Source organism: Quercus robur, chromosome 10 (genome assembly GCF_932294415.1).
Source record: "Quercus robur chromosome 10, dhQueRobu3.1, whole genome shotgun sequence".
In the NCBI taxonomy this organism is placed as follows: domain Eukaryota; kingdom Viridiplantae; phylum Streptophyta; class Magnoliopsida; order Fagales; family Fagaceae; genus Quercus; species Quercus robur.
The window spans coordinates 4,258,933-4,279,840 of NC_065543.1; the positions used below are offsets into that span (position 1 = coordinate 4,258,933).

General features: G+C 34.3%; 2 protein-coding genes across 2 annotated transcripts; one reads left to right on the forward strand and one right to left on the reverse strand.

The window, feature by feature from the left end:
- The first annotated feature begins 3,215 nt into the window (after positions 1-3,215).
- On the forward strand, positions 3,216-8,577 carry LOC126702683 (chaperone protein dnaJ 10-like). The gene is made up of 10 exons (XM_050401501.1): positions 3,216-3,413; positions 4,029-4,088; positions 4,283-4,365; positions 4,863-5,016; positions 5,550-5,679; positions 6,932-7,090; positions 7,230-7,408; positions 7,530-7,610; positions 7,857-8,000; positions 8,131-8,577. Exons 1-10 carry the CDS (start codon positions 3,327-3,329, stop codon positions 8,209-8,211), a joined length of 1,158 nt encoding a protein of 385 aa, XP_050257458.1. The 5' UTR covers positions 3,216-3,326; the 3' UTR covers positions 8,212-8,577.
- A 620-nt stretch (positions 8,578-9,197) lies between these two features.
- LOC126702682 (formin-like protein 1) lies at positions 9,198-16,199 on the reverse strand. The gene is made up of 4 exons (XM_050401500.1): positions 13,922-16,199; positions 13,515-13,720; positions 11,921-12,165; positions 9,198-10,338 (listed from the first exon to the last, which is right to left on the reverse strand). The coding sequence occupies exons 1-4, from the start codon at positions 15,517-15,519 to the stop codon at positions 9,514-9,516; spliced, it is 2,874 nt and encodes a 957-aa protein (XP_050257457.1). The 5' UTR covers positions 15,520-16,199; the 3' UTR covers positions 9,198-9,513.
- Positions 16,200-20,908: the final 4,709 nt, after the last annotated feature.

The following is a 20,908-nucleotide window of genomic DNA, read 5'->3' on the forward strand; positions in this document are numbered from 1 at the left end:
TGGAATTTAGTTCCATTGTGCATCTTTTGGTGTATTTGGAAGGAACGGAATCGGCGAACTTTTGAGGATTTGGATAGTTCCGGTGATCAGATGCTTGCTTCTTTCAGTGGGACTCTTTTTGATTGGTCTCGGGCTTGGGGACTCACGACTAGTGATTCTCTCCCTTCTTTCATTAGCTCTCTTTCTCTTTGTAATTAATTTGTGGATTGATTTTCTTCTTTTTATTTATTTATTTTTTGTTTTCCTTCTTGTATTTTCTGGATTTGCTCTATGTTCTTCATGCATAGAGTAGCCATTCGTATATATAACATTCTTACTTATCAAAAAAAAAAAAAAAAAATATCACTAAAAAACATTTGCATGAAGTTATTTAGTTATGTAACTCCTTTTGGAACTTGAGCTTACTAAACTTGAGTTCCAAGCAGACGTGGATTGTCTAATATGGTATTTTCAATCTAACAATCAATGTGAGAGGTTATTTGCTTAGAACTTGAGTTTGTAAACTCGATTTTCACTTGGAACTTGAGTTTCAAAAGAGCCTATATAACTAAATAACTTTGGGCAGAAGCTTTTTAGTTATATTTTTTTTTTGCTAAAAGGGAATATTTGGGAAAAAAAAAAAATGCCCCTCCCCAATGAATTGTAGACTTAGTCAGTTATGATAGTTCCTCTATGGGCTCCTAGCCTATCCTCTTTCTATTATTGAAATTTTCTCTGGTTTAATACATCATTGAGTTTTCCATTCCAAAAAAAAAAAGACCCCAGTACCCTCTCTTTTTCAATGGACTTCCAAATCCACGCATCCTGTCTCTTCTATTCTTTCCTTTCTCTCATTTCCAAACAGCACACCGCCACAACCCACTGGATTAAAGAGCACTTCAACCCTCGCTCCACAGATCATGCACTCATGCATCACATAGACTCTCTCTAGGTCCCAGATCAGAGAGTGAGAATCTAGGGTGTAGTTGAAGCGGGTAGAGAGAGCAGGAAGTCAGAGAGAGAAATGGAGATTGGAGGTAAAATGGAAAGTACCAATCTTGTTTGATCTATTATTTTTATGATTTTTTATGGCTTAAATAGTGAAAATGGTGAGTTAAGTTATAGAAGGCTAGTAGAGTTGACCTCAAGTGGATAAAGTGTCAACATTTGAACTACAAGTCGGCAGTGTAAAACCGAGCTTAATCTCAAGTGGGTAATATGTAAATAACCAAAAAAAGAACAATTAAAAACAACACAACACAACACATGCCTCTGTCTCTTTCCTCAACAAAAAAAAAAAAAAACCAACACATGCCAACCTTATAGATAAAGCCATTCAATATGTTTCTTCACTTTTAATATATTGATAAAGAAAAAATATACACTTGCTAGAGTCAAAACCAGCATGATTGAGGGGAAGAAAATCTTCAATGATAAATTGTGTTAGGCGGTTGGCCCTTGAGCAAAACCAAATAAATAGGAGTAGCCATTCTCAATAATCATTCATTCCCAACCCAATAGAAAATAACAATACTTGGAATTGCAAAAAAAGGGGAAGGGGGAAGAGAGCGAGTCTGGTGTAGGATCAATAACCTCTAGGAGGGTGATTTTATTTAGGAAACAAATTAAATGGATAGAACCTAGGACTTAAAATCAGTATCAAGCGAATAAAAATGTTTGAAAAAAATATATAGGAAAATATATTAGAAACTAGTCACCGGCATCTAAGAATGTTTGAAATCAATACCGAGCATGATAGAACCCAAAAATCAACCCTTAGAATCAATACCAAGCATGATAGAACCCAAGAATCAACCCTTGGAATCAACACCAAGCACTAGAGAAAGACCTCTGCCCCATATATTCATAATCATATGCGTATGATACTAAATTTTGGGACCTTTAATAGAATCCTCAAACTCCATTATATATATATATTAGCCAAAAAAAATGAAATGAAATAAATTTCTAATCTACCAAGAAAAGGAAATAACTTGTAATGTATTACATTAAATACAAAATTAAAGAGAATAAAATCCTTAAAGTCTTAACATCCATTGGCATCAATCACGATCAATAAAGTCCTAGAAAATCAATCATTATTAATATAACACTTATGATGTCCGCACCAAAATGCTAATTTTGGACAAACTTCTTAATATTACAACTTGATTATAAAAACTCGTAAAAGAAAAAGCTACTCACCTTGGGTTTATAATTTGATGATGGATTTGTGGTAATTTTGAGTGACTTGTGAATATCTTGCCGTCAATGCAAGGATCCCACTCTAAATCTTAACATTAGTTAGATAGAATTGTGGGAAATATGTTTGATTTGGGTTTGGCAAAGGTATTATGGTTTTAGGGATTTGTTTCGGGGATTTTGGGTGTAATGAGTCATTCTACAGTATTTGGGTGAGAACGTGAGCTAAATTTTATTTGCTTGCCTATCTCCAAGAAAAGGAAAAAAAAAAAAAAAAAAATCTAAGCCAAGTACAAAGCATAAAAATTTAATAAGGTTAAATAATTTAGTCGATACAATTTTGATGAGTGAGTTTTCTCAAAACCTAAAACTCAACTAAATACCCTTCTTTGAGTAGTTCTCACCCGCTATCAATTGACCATTTGGTCAAACTTGATCGTGACTTCTCAAGTATGATCAGGTTGGTCAGGCGGGTTGAGTTGGCCAGTTTACTGCTAAGTCCTAATCAAATGTATATTTTAGGCCTAAAAATTAATAATTACAATCATCTGCACAAATTTTTAATGGAATAATCTAAATACCTCACTCACAACAATTGGGTATAAAATCAAATGTCACAAATCCCTTAAAGAGAAAGTATATCACAAGACCATCTTATGGAGCACTCCTCTCACATTTGGTGGACCGTACTATTTGTACACATCTATAAAACTTACATACGATGAGAGAGGCGCTCCATAAGCCGGTCTCATAAAAATAATTCCCCAACCCACCCTCAAAAAGCCCACACTAAAGTGAAACCCGGCCCACCCCACATGTTACACTAAAAAAACAAGTAACCCCAAATAGATCCCCACCAAAACAATAGCCCCATGCAAAGCCCAAACCAAGCCCACCGACAGCTCACCAACACCAAAAAGCAAAATCATAAGTGACAGTTAAAAAAAAACTGTTTCCTCCCGCGAAAAAGTGGATTTTCAGGTATTAGTTTATTAGTGTTGAGAACTGGAAAGTTAAATGAGGCTCGTGGTCCTCAAAACACTTTCTTCTTATTCTCTCTTTCTGTGTTTTTTTTTTTATAATTTATCTTTTTCTTGCATTCAACAAACTCTACGAAAATACCCAGAAAGGATCAAGATTCAAGAATGGTTAAGGAAACCGAGTACTATGATGTTCTTGGCATTAGTCCCTCTGCTTCAGAGGAAGAAATCCGCAAGGCTTACTATCTTAAGGTCTGGATTCTATATATATAATGTTTGATTCTCTCATGTTTGTTGTTACAGTTTAAGGTTGTCTTTACTTGATGGTAGTTCTTTTTTTTCTTTTTTTTTTTGGATATTATTTGGTGATAGTTTGGGATACATATTATTGGTATTAGTATTTCTAATATTTCACATGACATTTTTTTTCTCTCTAGATCTTCATAGACAATTACTAAATGGGGTGTCTTATTTTATCTGTTATTGTATTGTTAGGATTGATAAAGGAAGCTTAGCTAGGAGACTATGACATAATAATTATGAGACCAGATAGTCTTTGATTGGTCATACAAACTTTGTTTGATACAATCAAGCCTTAGTTCCAAATTTTGGGATCGGCTGTGGATCCTCAACAGTCTAGTTAGGAGGATTGACTAAATGTATTATTTTTTGCCATTATGCTATCCGAAATCAAACTATCTTTTACTTCCTTAATTGGCATGTATTTGTTTCGTGAAATATCATTTAAATTATGGGGTAGGACTTTCTTTATTTTCCTTTCCTCCTCTGAGATCATATAGTGAATGATATATATATATATATATATATATATATATATATATGAGAGCTGCTAATTATCTGGTGCAGGCTAGGCAAGTTCATCCAGATAAAAATCCAAACGACCCTCAAGCTGCTGAAAGATTTCAGGTAAGTTCATCTAGATAAAAATTCACTAATTTTTTCCTTATAGAAAACTTCAAGCCTGCTACACCTTTCTTAATTTTCCACTTCTTTGTCATAAAGAAGTAACTATAGCCGAGTATAGGCAAATAATCTTAGTTCCAAAGTATAGTTGATGTTTATTTTATCATAGTACTTACGTTATTTTTTTATGTTCACAGGTATTAGGTGAAGCTTATCAAGTTTTAAGTGATCCGGTGCAAAGAGATACTTATGATCAAAATGGAAAAAATTGCATATCTAGGTACTGTTTTTAAGCTTGTGCTCATGGAGATATTGCGAGTTCTTTTATTAATGCTCTGTTGAATTTCATACTACTATCAAAGAAACAATAAGGAATCTACTAACAGAAAAATTTTTATTTTCAATACTATTTCCTCTACTTTAGTGTTGTGGAATGACCTTTTTTACACAAAATTTGGCTTCGTTTCTTCAGCTTTTATTTCAGAAGGTGTTGTTAGACCAGGCCAACAGTCAAACACAACATTGCATTGTCTTAAACTTAATTATGATTGTAGATTAAAAAATAATAATAATAATAATAAAGTGAATGTAAACTCATATGGTAGAACATGGTGTTAGTTTATAAATTTGTTTTAGCTACTTGAGTTCTGTGAGAAGCAAACTTAAATTTAAAAACAAGACTCCAGGATGGTATCATTAAGAATTTTTTTCTTCTTAATGTTCTTCCTTGAAGGTTTTCCCCTACACTCCTAATAATGTTTTGTTTTTCCATTCCAGAGACACCATGCTTGACCCCATGGCTGTCTTTGCTCTACTCTTTGGAAGTGAGTTATTTGAGGAGTACATAGGACATCTAGCTGTGGCATCAATGGCTTCTTCTGAATTAGCGAGTGAGAGTGACAATCCTGAGAAGCTGCATGAGAAATTGAAGGCAAGTCCAGTTAATTTTAAAAAAAATCATTGTGTTCTGCTAGTATTTAACTCTTTGGAAGTAGCAGTCTATTTAGCATATTTCTCCATGTAAGTTAGCCAAACTCAAAATAAAATGGTTGCAAGATGTTTGATCAGAATATTTTTTTGATATTTTCACATTGTACCCAGCTAAATGTCATTCTGTTTCTCAGTTTGTATATTTGCTTTGTGATTAGAATTCTGAGACACAAACAAATCAGAAGAGCATTAGCTGGCTGCATTCATCAGCCAAATACCCATTGTGGATCTAAATAGAAATGAGAATCCCTCTTGATATGACCTGGACATCATTTAGCCTTTTTCAGATCTCCCGAGTTACAGCCAGATGTAGCTTTAACTTACACCTTGCTTGAATTATCATCCTTTACTGATAGCTACTGTTATTTATGTTTTCTAGTACATTAAAAAATAATCAAACCCTACTTGGTTTCTATTGTAAATTTCTCTAACCTACACCAGCAACTTCCTGGTGTGCAACTATATATAATGTAGGCTGTTCAGAGAGAAAGAGAAGAAAAGCTAGCTAGATCACTGAAGAGTTTTCTTAATCAATACGTTCAAGGTGACAAAGAGGGATTCTTATGGCGTGCAGAATCTGAAGCCAGACGGCTTTCTGGTGCAGGTTAGTTAAGCTTCATCCTGCCTCTTCAAATTACATTTTAAACATAATGTTGATAGTGCAGGGTTATTTGTTTTGCCTATATATTATGTGTTTTAATGAATTTCTTCCTAAACTATGCAAGGGATCTCTAACTCTAAAATTTAACAACCAATATTGAATGATTCAGCACATTAGGTCTTCCATTACTCTACAATATTGACAAAAATAAATTGAAAGTCACATTTACTCTCAACTTTTGTAGCTATTGCTACTGTTGCTAGAGAAAATGATTAATGTGTCTTTCAGGACTCTTTTTTTTCTTTTTTGTTTGCCTAATTTAATAAAATTTACCCCAAATAAGAGCTTACATTGTATAAATAATTGTCCACGTAGTTTCACATTTCACAGAAAAGGAATTTATGATATTTCAACAATATTATACCTTAAACAATTGAGTTCAAATAGATCTCTTTATTTTGTTTTTCATAAACTTGATTCATATATACATTTTATGTTTGTTTTTCATTATCATAGATTATATTTCATGATAATCATTAATCTAAATTTTGAACAAGGAAAGGGAAAAGTGGTGACTAAAGAAGTTACTCAGATTCTAAGGGCTTGGCCAAGAATGAGAGTTGACAATTGAGAGAAAAAAAAGTAAGGGAAAACGAAAAAGGGAATATGACAATCTACATTGAAAGATTAATTAGTCTCCGCTCCTAATAAAAATACCTTTTTGAACTTAGATACACCTTGGTTCCTAAGAGTACCAACATCAATTTCTTCATTTTCTTCAGTGTATAAGTTTAAGTTGGTTATTTTTCTATGTTCTGCTTCTTTGTTTAAAAAAAAAAAAATTCCTCAATCATATTCACTCTCTTGTAATTCAGTTGAAGCAAAAGACTACTTTCATAGCAATGAAATTTAGATGATGATGCGTTATAAGGCTGAATATTGTCTATAATTTATGCCTCAACTATGGAAACATGTTCTTTGAGATGAGAATCTTACACAAGCTTAATGAAAGTTGAATTTTCTTTCAATTTAGAGAACCCAAAAGTTTTCATTGTATAAATAAATTATAGGCAACAGTTAGTCATTTGTACAAACCTGTTAAGTAGCCTCTAGTTAACATTCTACTTAACTGATCAATGTATTAATGTTTTGTAATTCTATTCTAAAATTTTACAGACACCAAATTAATGTTTGAGCATGCCACTAGTGCCCATACATGATGTTGCTAAATGATTTCTATTGTCTTAATATGCAGCTTCTGGAGTTGACATATTACACACTATTGGCTACATATATTCTAGACAAGCAGCACTAGAGCTTGGAAAGAAAGCCATTTATCTAGGAGTCCCATTTTTAGCTGAATGGGTTCGCAATAAAGGACATTTCTGGAAGTCACAGATAACTGCAGCTAAAGGTATGTTGATAATATATGAGCTAACTACACCCCCTCTCCCTCCTCCTCCCTCTCTCTTCTTTCTCTCTTCCTAAAACCACATTTCTGCTTGGAACTTTTGATGCTTTGCTGCCTAATTGCATTGAGAAAATATAATCAGGTGCTTTTCAGTTACTGCAACTTCAAGAAGACATCCGGCGCCAATTTAAAATGGATGGTAGTGCTCCTGAAAATGATGTTGAATCACATGTACGCCTGAATAAAGACACATTGATGAATTCTTTATGGAAATTGAATGTAGTAGATATTGAAGTAACTCTAATACATGTGTGCCAAATGGTAATTTCCCTGTTTCCTCCAATTAACTATAACTTGTTCATGTTCACTTTTTGTTCTTTCCTACTAATAAGTAGTTATTCATACAGAAGGTCGTTCTCATGAATTTTAAATGTTGTTGCAGGTGCTAAGGGAAAACCAAATTAGGAAGGAAGAACTTAAAGCTCGTGCAATGGCTTTGAAAATTCTTGGGAAGATATTTCAGGTGAAATAATTACTACAATTTTGCAAAGAACCTTATTTTTGTAGTTTTTATGAAATATTGGAATAAATTGCATTTGCTTTATTTTTTTTATGTATTGAGAATATTAATTTTTTTTTGGCTAGAACTGATTTTATTTAATAAGCTGTAAATCAGTGATTAGACTAGAGCTATTTATGACGATGATGATACTGATTTTTTTTTAATTTTTTTAATTGTTAATAGCTAGTAAATTGTTGTTTCTTTCAGAAGGGAAAGCGTGCACAAATTGGAGGTACATCAAAGAACAAACAAACTGCTGACACAGATGATGATGATGGAAGCAGTTCTGATAGTAGTTCTGACGATGATTCACCAAGACCACTTTCATATCGAACCCCCCTACTAACTCAGGCATGTTAGAAATTTTTTTAGACTAAGCAAATCTCACTTATGCACCGTCCATGTATTGATATATGATATGAATTAGTTATAAACGACATATATCATTATTGGGTTTTTTTTCGCTTTTCTTATATGACAGGGTATTGGCAGACTATTTAGATGCCTTTGTAATCCAGCATTTGATGTGGACGATGAAGAAATTGTCTACAAAAGCAAATGATGAATCATGACATGTATTTTACATTAGGGTCCACGGATGAGGCCGAGTACAAAACAAATATGTCAACAAATAAATGAGAGTTTTCTCCCATCGAGTCATGAATATACTGAAAGAGCTTCTTGTTGAATGGGGGGTTGTGTTCCATTGGAGACACTAGTGCAAGCCATGAATTTGAGTTGTGTGATGATGTATTTAAATAGAAGCACAACATTGACACCATTGATATGCTCTGATTTTAACGTGGCTAAATGCATAAATGTAGAAGTGACTTTGTCATTTACAAACTGAACAGTATATTGGGATACATTCCTATATATAGTCTTGTTGATCTTTTGTTAGGTGAACAATGGGTATAGATTCAAGAGAGCTTTGATTGCATGTTACATGAGTTGGGCACTCATCCATGGAGATTCCACTGGAAGTGACTTGGTCCGAGAGAGGTATTGCAGAACAAATACTAGAACCTTATTCTACTACAATTCCTCTTCTACAAAATGATTCCTACATGACCTTCCTAGGATTTGAGATCAACCCCATGGTTACCCGGTATAGACAGTAGAGTTTTTTTTTTTTTTTCTTTTTCAGGTCTATCTGTTACACAAGTAAAGCTACCTAGGGCTCAGCTGGAGTCCTTGCTGTGATTCCTCCTATTCAAATTCCCCTCTTACATTGTTGTTTTGTTTTATGACCTGAGCTGCAGGATAGGCTTGTAGTTTCTAGCACTATATTCTCATCTGCACAAAGCCAGTGTATTCAATACTGTCACGCTCATGATCTCTCTTCTCAAGCATTTTTATACACGATTGCTCAGGACTTTCTGTTACTGGTGATTAACCAGGTGTCCTTGTCCTCATTCTTCTGACACAAGGTAAAAGAAAGATGATAGAGAGAAACAGACAGAAATTAACCAGGTATCCATGTCCTGTCCTCATTTTTCCAGAACACCAATAGCACAAATTAAGAGAGGGAGAGAGAGAGAGAGAGACTAATCATGAACTATCACTGAACAACTTAAATATCTAACAAATTTACAAGATAATTCCAACTATTCTGGCAAATACTAGTTTATTATCTTCAGGCAATTCCCTCTATATTACATATAGGATAAACAATTCCAAAATCCTGTGGGTATATTACTACAAGAAAAGGTGCCAAACAGAAGAAGATAATATACTTGATAGTTACTTGGCAAGCTCCACCCAGAAGAGCATCCGTAAATACCACCAGTACTTAATAGTTAATAGGTGGCTGGTGAGATCCAGAAGAAAAGCACAAAAAGACATGCTATGTGAATTTTAAGTGCTACGATGAGGATGAACTTTCATCATCTGAGGAGCCATAATGCTGCCTTCCATTAAATTCAGGAAATACTGGTGGAAGGGTTGGATTCACAGGCATAGGAAATTGGCGGGATGAACCAACTATAGTTCTCTCATTAACTTTTCCAACTTCCTTGCATACCTGGTCAAGAGTAGAAAGAAAATCCCTTACCACCAAGAAAATCCGGAATGGATGAGCTTCTTCTTTAGCTGAGTTCCCATGGAAATACTCAGTTATTTCTTTCACCAGAGAGAGAGCAACTTTCTCTTGGGCTTGGATCTTTACAATCTCTTCCCCAGCCTTCTTCAAGAACACATTCATTGACTCTGAAAATTTTCGACTAGTCTCCTTCAATGCAAGTTCTTCATTTAGTTTCACAACTTCAGATATTTTTGAGATTCCCTCAGCAAGTTTCGCAACTTCATTACTGAGAACATCTGAATCCATTGCAGCAGCTTTCTTTACATTGGTGAGCTCCCCACTCAAACCCGAAACAACTTGCAAGCCAAGCTTCCTATGTTCAACTTCATCCCGCAAAGCAGACTGCTGACTTTTCTCAGCCGGTTGACTCTGATTGGCACCAGAAAGACGAGAACCTTCAGTTCTAATGATTTCCTGTACAACAAAATGCAAAAGAGTGGTTTTTCCATCAGTTCCCTTAACATCAACAAGCTTGAGCAGTGTGTCCAGCTTGAATGCATGGGCATCTCCACGGTTGGTGCCAACATTCATGCGATTCCCAGTTTTGAGCACTGCTTCAAGAAGCTTCATGAACATTCTGCTGTTCTTCAATTCTTCACAAGCTACCTGTGGAAAATGAAGTGTGAACAGCAGCTGGTAAATATCTACATAATCAGGAAAAATTAATTCTGACTTCTTGAATAAATGAAATCATAAATAGCAGGGAGAAGTTATACTGCTGGGAGAACTAAAGAGGAACTGCAGCCACTAGAATCATCTCGAGTGAGAAATTTATTTGGACTTAATTTAATATTTCTCCTATACTCCGCCTCATGTTCGGGCAGCGAGAAAAACTAGTAGAGGAGAGATGGTCACATGTTACTTTGGCCAGGTGCACTTGGACAAAGTGATTGATCCAGGTTACTGGATATACGACTCTATACTAAGCAGGCAAAACAATAGAAGGCAAAACATATAACAGCGCATGTAATCTGGATTAAAACCTTGTTTACTTTGACTCATTCACCATATTACTCAATCACCATACGCACTTGCACTTTAGTGGTCATGTCTACTCTTGGCGCTACTGAAGTACCAAGTTTCTTGGAGAAGAATACGGATTTCACCCAATCCCAATGTTTTACTTATTGAATGCACTATATAACAACTTAGTGGAGCACTTAAAACTGGTGATTTCAATATAAAGCAATTCAATTACATATATATATATATATATATAAAGTGTATACTTTCTGGATCTGCTCAACAGAAATATGCAGTTTCTTACCCTAACTGGATAAGCCAACCTTGCTATTCTAAGTGGGGAGGCCAAATTAATTAGTTGGAGCCATAGATAGAACCCCCTTTGCTCAATTGACAATGAAGGTATACCTACCGTTCATTCCATATTAGCTATGCCCAAAATTAATTAGTTTCATCTTGAAGGAGTCCATCCATTTCCAGTTCAAAATGTTATGCAACTCAAACAGTCAAACTAAAGCTTTTCTGTTGGGTAATCATAATTCAGGAAGAAGGTCCTGAATATTATTTATATTTCTTTAGGCATTAGCAGTGGTAGGAGACGGGGAATAGGGGCTTGGATTAGCCTTTCAAGGCTACCATTTGGGAGATTCTTTAAAACATTGCGTGAAAAGATGTTCGTGAGCATTTGGCCAAGGATTTTTTATTTTTTTATTTTTTTATATGTATATATTCATAATTAGATTGGTTGCAGTTGCACCACTGTAGGTCAAGAGGGGAAAAGAGTCCAGGAAGTAATGAAAAAGTGACCAGACAATACAAATTATCATAAGCTTTGTTTGTCAAAATGGATTCGCTGTAAAGTTTAAACATAAGTCAAATTAAAAAGAGGAAAAGGTACCACAGAATCCTCTCCTTTTTCCCCCCTTTTTCACTGTTAAACTTTTGACTAATTTGAAGCTCATGTGAAGTGTGCTCCAGCCTTCTGATCACTGTTCAGGATATAAAGGCATATGTATATTGGGACGTAAAATGATTAAGACTAAGGAGAGCTGCAAGGACCTTATCGATACATATAGATATGCAGCATGCGTTCAAGTGGTACTGTGATAGAGCAAAAAGGTTTTTATTTCAAAATATTCCCACCAAACATAAAGCAAAGGAGAGCATGCCTAATTAAATTAAGGTACTATAAGTATATGAACATATCTGAGAATTAAAGATGTACCTCCAGAGTCTCAAAAGACCTTCTAAGGTATTCTACTTCTGAATCAAAATTGGCAATGTAGAGCATTGCATCCACCCTTTTAAATGCAAATGGTATATCAAGCACAGCCTTTAGAAATTTCTCAGCTGGGCCTAGCTTAGAGGGTGATTCATCTTTGAACTCTTTTAGTTTACGTTCTTCCTCTTTTGTAGGAGCCATCTTCAGTAAACTTTCAAGAAGTTCTGTCCCCAATGTATCAGAGTTGCCTGTTTGCAGGTAGATAGAAGTTCAAAATATTCAGATCTCCAATTGATTGGGTGATCAAGGATTACATAAATACAAATGCATTTGTTATATATATAGCAGATTCAAAAGGGCTGATGACTTTGACAGGTCTAATAAGACTAAAAATCCTAATGAGACAAGAATGAAATGCAGCAACCCATTCTAGAACGGAGGAAAATTCTTTTAACTTTTGGTATCTAGATAGTACAAACCACAAATTTCTATAAAATGAAATCTGTAAATGCACGAAACTTGTAATTTGGGAATGGCACTGCTCATAAGGATAGAGTGGTGTTGGATTTGTCACACCCAGAATCGTGCAGCACACACAAACACACAGAGTGCTTCCTATGTAGCCATGTCTCAAGTTCAAGGACAGAACTGCACTATGGTACATGCTATATTAAGTAGGAGATGGTGAACATAAAAGGTTCAACAACGATAGAGATCATAATAATTTGGTTTCGGCTTTTGAGATGAACGATGCTACTAGCATTAACTATAAGTACAAAAATTAAATACTACCTTATGGCTACGTTTGCTTTGAGGGATTGGGGAAGAAAAGAAAAGAAGAGGAGAAAGGAAATAAATTCCTTTGTTTGGTTTGGAATTAAGATGGATTGGAGCGAAAAGAGAATGGGGGGATTCATTTTCCTTTCACTTGTTTGGTTTGTATGACCCACCAATAAGGTATATTTTCTTCCATTTCTCCCTTACAAACCAAACATGTGAAAGGAAAGTCACTACCCTTTCCTCTCCCTTCTCTTCCTCCCTTTCCTTTCTCTTCCCTCTCCTTTGTTTTTGCCAAACATAGTGCTAATGCTTTCCATTCTAAATTTCTTATCATTATAGTCAAAACAGGATTTGGGGGCCTACTTACAGTCACAGAACCACAGAAATTAAAAACACCAAGGCTATGCAGTAAGAAAAAGACTGATAGTAGTGTTTTCTAGACTGGCAGGGCCCATATGAAAAGTGTACCATCTTAAAACAAAACCACTGATTTAAAAAAACAAAAAAAGAAAAAAAAAAAAACTGTCGCATTCAGAATATCTGGTGTCCAAAAGCTTGAGATTATTTTTAAACTTGCTACAAGATGACAAGAGCAGCTAAACATGCCTCATGTTACAAGCTAGGCGGCACAAATAAACATCAATTTCAATAATTAAACTGCAATGCCCAGTAACCATAAATTGCCAACAAAAGTTCAAAACAAGGAACAAATTTCATATCAAAAAAGCAATTGACTGTACAATCACGGAGGCAATTGTTATTTTGACAATGGACATCACAGTACTACTAAGGTTAAACATAAAGTTAAACCAGTTACCTTCCAAAAGACCTTCACAGACTTCTTCAATGGTCACATTCAGCGCCCTCAACAAAATTGCAATATTCTGAGACTTCTTCGGATCAAGCACCCGATTCTCCTGGCTCGACAAAGGGAGAACCAGACGCCGGCCATTATCTTTCAGACTCATATTGGAATTACCATTATTAACCATAAACAGTGTCTCAATCATTTCCTCATTCAATCTGCAACCAAAACAACAAGATTCTACAAACTTTAACATAACACAAAAACAATCTACCTAAGAAAAAGCAAAAATAAAAAAAAAGTGACACACAAAACACAAACACAATCCAAAACATGAACCTAATCAACAAGGAACTTTTAAGATATTCTTAAGAAAGTGAGTAAAACAAAAAAAGTATAAGAAAGTCATTATAACTTACTGGAAAGAGCTAGATTTTAGCTGATCCCACACCATAGCTCGATCCGAACTTGCTCTAACTTTATCCCAATGCAAAGGTTTCAACTTTGGCCTTGGATTCTCCTCATGCCTCTCCAAATTCTCATTGCTTTGAGGCTGTTCAGTACCTGAAATTGGTGCCAAATTCTGCATCACCACAGGCCTAGTAGGCGGAACAAGTACTGGCGGCCCTGAATTTGGTTCTCTGCTCAGCCTAGGAGCTGCCGGAGCCTCCCAATACCTCGGTGGCGGCATCGGTGGTGGCGGTGGAGGCAGTTTTATCGGCACATATCGGTTCGAAACACTCCGGTTCGAAACATTCCGAATCATCCTTGGAGATTGCTTGCTGCTCTGCCCCGAAACATCAGAAGTCCTCGCCGGAGAGTTCATAGTATTCCCCGAACCTCTCTCTGAAGACGAAGCCGACAAAGAAAGCGGCGGCAGCGATGTCAGAATCGGCCGAAATGGAGCTGAACCCGGAAATTGTCCCATGCCCGGAACCGGAAAACTGATCACAGAGTCCGGAGACTTGGATTTCAAGCTTGCAGGACTGAAATTCAAAGCAGGGGATACAGTATTCGACACAGAACTAGCAGGAGAAGCCGAATTCGAACATGGGTACGAAGGAGTTCTCGAATTGAAGCTTCTACTCCCGAAATTCTCGGCATTGAACACTCTTTGTGAGCTCGACCCGTTAAGAACCGGACTCTGATCTTTTCGGCCCGAAGATCCTCGTGGCGAAAAGAACTCTTCTTCTTCCTCCTCCTCTTCTTCATTTCCAGAAGAGCCCATTTCGGCATTCCGATAAATCGGCCCGAAATTGTGTTTTGGAAGCGGTGGAAGTGGTTTGAGCTCAGGGGACCCGAGTTTGTGATACTGAGTAGAAGGTGGGAGATGGGTGACGGTTGAACTTTGTAAAGTCGATGAATTTAGTACAGTTTCCTCGTTTGGTGCTCGTGAATCGGGTAAAGTACCGAGATAGAGAAACTCGGAGCTGTTCGAATGTGAAGGAACTGAAGAAGAGCAGCGAGGTTTGCGAGTTCCATCGGAAGTGGCGAGGTGCGGAGGGTAAAGGTGGATGCTGTCTGAGACGGAGAGCGAGGCCTTTTCGTCTGTGGTGGTGTGGTGAGTGTATTTTCGGTAGTAGAGGAAGGCGGAGAAGGCGGAGAGGAGAGCGAGGAGGAGGAGGGAAGTGGAGACGGAAATGGCGATGAGGTGGCGGTGGGAGGAGGAGGTGGTGGTGGTGGTGTGAGGGAGGAGGAGGGAGGAGATGTTGGCTGGGAAAGTGGCGAGTGCGTTTGGCGATGGTGGCGGTGGCGGCGAAGGGTAAGTTGGGAAGAATGGGTTTTGGGTTGTGGTGGTGGCGGGAGTGGAGGAGGTGGAGGAGAAGGGCTGTTTTGGTTGTTGTTTTGGGGAGACAGAAGGTTGTGGTGATGGTGATGGGGAGGTAGTTGTGGTGGTAGTTGACGGTGGGAAAAACGGTTGATGGAGGAGGTGGCGGTGGTGAGGAGTGGTGGCAAGAATGGTAGTAAAGAAGAGTGTGATAAAAAGCAACAGAATGATGCTGGTGATGGTTGGCATTGTGTGGTGATGTTGTTTTTTTTTTTTTTTCTTCTTAGCCTTAATCAGTGAATGCTAATTCAGTTACAAAGTTTGTTGGTGAAAGAAAGTGTAATAAAGAGAGCAAACCCAAGAAATGTGTGTGTAACTGATTTTGATTCATGATGCCATACACAACTAACAACAACAACAACAACTCATGTCACAATGGGTTGTTGGAGTTGGAAGAGAAAAGAATGGTAGTTCAGTGTTCACAGCACACTGTTTCTTTATCTTCTCATAGGGCCAACTACAGTAACACCTTTTTGTTTCACTACTTCTGAAAAGAGAGATGGCTGGCACTGCTGCAAAGTGTGTTGGTGGTGATGATAATGATGATAAATTGAGATGGGTGTGTCACTGTGTGAGGAAATTATGGTAAAGATGAGAATAATGTGTAAGAGAGAAATCTTGGAGAAGATGTAGAAGGGGTTAAAATCTTTCTGACAGACTAAAGATATATGTGGTTCATTATTGGGATTTGTATTTCGGTTCTCTCTCATGACTCATCTCATATCTGATATCTCTCATGTTATTGAGATTCTTTTCAGTCTTTTACTACCGCCACATACAATAATATCAAACAGTGGTGCAGATGAGCTGGTTACACTGTAGTGGTGAAAGTGAAAGGAATCAGTAATCAGAGAGAGAGAGAAAAAAACTTTCTTTTCTTTTCATGTCCTTTGAACCTTACGTGTTTGAAAAAAAGTGGGCATTTTTTTGGGTTTTGGTTTTGGTTTTGTCTGCTGGTGATACGGATAGCCATGGCAGAAAAAGAAAGGAAAGGCTTTTATTGAGCGGTGGGGAGTGTTGAACCACGCTCCAATGATGCGTGTGGAAATTACTTCTTGGTAAAAAGTGTTTTCTTTTGAATTTGACCATGCAAATTGGTTTTCACTTTTCACTGTCAACTTTACTACCACGCGCTTAGAAAGAAATGACTTTGCATTTCTGTAGACGCGGCAAAAAGGATCGGGACATGGCAACCCGACCGAGACCGACCTGAACCCAAAAGATTGGGTTGAGCTGTCACCCGAGCCGACTAAGATCATTTTTTTATTATATTTTTAAACAAATAATAATAAAATTAAGACATGATCATTTACTTATTTGTTTTAAGCTTTATAATTCACAACTTAAAATCAATTGACAAATATAATGCTAGTGCCATGCAATTATAATTAATTTTTTATAAAAAAAATCAAATTTTAAATTTTTTATATATTGTCATTTAAATACAATGACCTCAATAAAACAATTGAGACATTTATCTAATTGCATACAAGCTTATTGAAAAATAAATAATTGAGGCATTCTTCACACTTAAATAACGCGATAAATAAAGATTTTTAGATATCAAATGATAGTACATTCCAAGATAATTTAGTTATACAATAGAGGCAACATATATATTTGAAATTACAGACATGTATGATAAGCATTCATAAGTTTGAAAAAGAGTAAAACCGAAGTATATTAATGAAACTGACATAAATTATGGATGCCTAAGCCTATTTTTTAATAGTCCATAACCAAAATAATGGCTTTATAAAATAAAATATAATGTTTTATGGAATATGTGTTGATTAACAATTACATGATATTTACAAAAAAGATCATGAATATATAAGTAAACAATCAAACTTTGATGTATATTTTCAAATTGAAACAAAGTTCCAACAGCAGTAAATCTAAAATTAAATACAATTATTTTATTATGAAATTAGTTATCAAAATTGTAAATTTCTTATATATTATTTTTATAAGAAATCAATTTATAATTTTTTTTATATTGCATTTAAATATAATGACCTCAAAAAAACAATTAAGACATTTATCTAATTGCATACAAGTGTATTGAAAAATGAATAATTAAGGCATTCTTCACACTTAAATAACACGATAATTTGGTTATACAAATAGAGGCAAAATATATATATTTGAAATTACAGACATGTATGATAAGCATTCATAAGTGTGAAAAAGAGTAAAACTGAAATATATTAAAGAAATTGACATAAATTATGGATGCCTAATCCTATTTTTTAATAGTCTATAACCAAAATAAATGGTTTTTAAAAATAAAAGATAATATTTCATGGAATGTGTATTGCTTAATGATTACATGATATTTACAAAAAAGATAATGAATAAATAAGTAAATAATCAAATTTTGATGTATATTTCCAAATTGAAACAGAGTGTCAACAATAGTACATCTAAAATCAAGCACAATTATTATATTATAAAATTAGTTTTCAAAATTGTAAATTTATTATATATCTTTTTTTTATTATCAAATTAGCTATCCAACAGGGTATTTGTATTTATCAAAAAAAGAAGAAGGGCATTTGTAATTTTGTCTTCTCTTTTGGGATGTTGATATTGTGTAAAAATGAAACTTTTGTATTTGTTTTAATTAGATTTTCAAATTGTTAACTAAACTCCTTTGTGTTTGTGCTATATTTTAATTATTGATAAGTCAATTTGTTTATTTAATCTCTTTCTTAATATATGTGGTGAATTCAAAATAATGCATTTCATGTTAAGAAAATTTGATGAATGAATTACCAATGACAAATATAAGTCAATCCAACCTAACTCAACCCCCAATTCAATTGACTTGATTTATTTCTAACCTTCTTAAGATATCCTCTTTTTTAGTTGAACCCAACCCAACAAGCCAGTTTTGCCACTTCTACATTTATGTGTTTGCTATGTGTTTGAATTTTTTTGACCCGAAACCAACTTGACCCACCGTGTTTGCTATGTTGAGTTTCTGTGTTGGTTTGAGAACAGTGTAATAACAGTATAAAAAAATAAAATAAAAAACAAAGAAACAAACAAAAATCCTACTTCCTTTGTATTGGTATTGATTTTTACATAACATAAATTGGGAATTTAAAGAACAGTGTAACAGCTTTCTTGTCATTAAACTTTTTACATATTCCTCACTTGATGATGTCAAATTCCATCCCCCTGCATTTCTGGTCAAATTGTCAGTATTAAAAAAAAAAAAAAAAAAAAAGGCAATACTATATCAATTTTTTACAATAAATTTTTTTAAGTCACATATTGCTTTGGTTAATTATCAAAAATTCCAATTATGTTATCAACCAATAGAAACTTGGTATTTGATCAATTTTAAAGAGAAAGTACTGTATAAAGAGTTAAAAATTAGAGATTGCATATCTACTTTTAATTTTTTAATCTAATCCGTTGTGCCCTCATAATTATATTGGCATGGATGTGATGGGTGGCATTGATATTATACTAATATTAACAATTTTTACGCAGTAATTTATTTAAGAAAAACTATTTTTTTACCTATCATATTTGATAAATTAGAATTGACAATTAAAAAAGAAAAAAAAAACCAATTTAGGAAGGTTAAAAAAAATAGTACTACTATATAAATATAAGTATTATCTGTAGGCCTATAAATGTTATTTGAGAAAATTTAATATATGGATGTAAAATTTTTCATAAATTTTTTTGTTTGAATTCTTCGGAATGACAAAACTAATTCCACCACACACAGAGTGTGCATATATTTTTATTTAATCTATATTCAAATTATATATATTATACATATATTATTTATAATTTATTTTTATATATATTTTGTTTCTCTCTCTCTCTTGTCATTCTTAGAGTAACTTTAACACGTCTGAATTCAATTTTGTCAGGTCTAAATAGAAATCGTAATACTTAGTTAAACTGCAAATAAAAAACTACTTCTTAAAATTTTTCTTTCATTTCTTAAACATTTAAAAACTCAATTTGATACTTATTTTTTTGGAGGTCAATAAAGTTTCTTTTACTACTAGGATCTAATATAACAAAAAAAAAAAAAAAAAAAAAAAAAAAAAAAAAAAAAAAAAACCACACACACACACACTCACAAAGGATGAGTGATTTTGTAACAATGATTTAGTCCCATATGGTTTGATTGGAACTTAGGCTAAGCTTAAACTTTAGGGATATGAAATTGGTTTTTTTAGACGTTCATTGAAAGATTTTATTGAAATCCAAATGGTTTGAGATCAAGTTATGGTTATGCTCAATCTTTCATAGATAGATCATTACTCTCTTTTTTGTTAGGAGAAAAAAATATATATCTTCCGCTACTTTTGTCTATTTTAATAGTTTTACTAGCATCCACAATTTCCATATCAATTAAGTATTTGGAAAATTTATTCCCTACCTTCTAGCAAGAAACTTTAATTTTGAAAACAACCATTCCTCTATGGAATTTTTGGTAGCATGAGCTACTTCTTCAATGGGACCATGCGGTTGTTGCTTATTTGCTATCACTTGTATCATACACTCATGTCTTTGCCACAAAACTTAAAAGAAACATCTAAAAAGTAGTTGAAGGATGTTGTCAAATTTAATAGAATTCAATCTTCATCCTACACAAATAGTTTTGCATAAGAGGTCCACATTGAGATTTTGGTCTGTACTTTGCAACAATTGATATCATGGGTAGTTATACAATGAGGTTTTATGCAAGAGAATCATACTTTTAAGTACACATTAAGAATCCTGGATTCTTAATTATTGTTTTATGTTTCAAAAATCGATTGCCACGTATACTATAACCAGCAATTAATTGAGCTCAAGAAGTATGAAATGCTCACTATTTTTAAAGTTAGGCAAAAAGACTTGGACTCTATTTGGTGTTCCCTTAGTAGCTTAATTTGTTCCAATATCATATACTTATATATACTCCATTGCCAGAGATTAATAACTGAGATCATTTACCACCGTATATTTTTGGTGCGATGATCACTCCACAAGTATAAGTGTCTGTGGGGTATAAAAGATAAGGGTAAGGGGTTCAAGTTTTTAGGAAGAAGTTTCACACATATATATTTATATATATATATATATATATAATTTAGATTATGTTATAGTAGAATTTCAATCTAGGTAAAAAAAAAATAAAAAAAATAAAAAAAACTAAGACCGTTTATATTTTTAGGTAGTGCAAAAGTCCAGTTTTGCTATATCTCTTTTAAGTCTTTTGGGTGTAAAAATTCAATTTAAGAAAGCATTTTTTAAAAGAAAGCTATAGGAATATGCAAAGATTTAAGTCAACAATTAAGATTGTATAATCATTGCATTTAACTGACTAGCTTCTAATTTAAGTCAAACAGTTAAGATTGAATTATCATAGCAGGTATCACCAAAATTGAAAAGTCAAAAAAAAAAAAAAAAATGTAAAAGCACGTGCTAATTTGGTGATAAAGTGAAAGACTTTCGAAAAAAATTTCAAAAGAAAACAACTCGGAGGTAACCTACTTACGAAATTTTTTACTGTATAAGAAACAATTACAATAAAATTATACCCACAAATCTTTGTAGT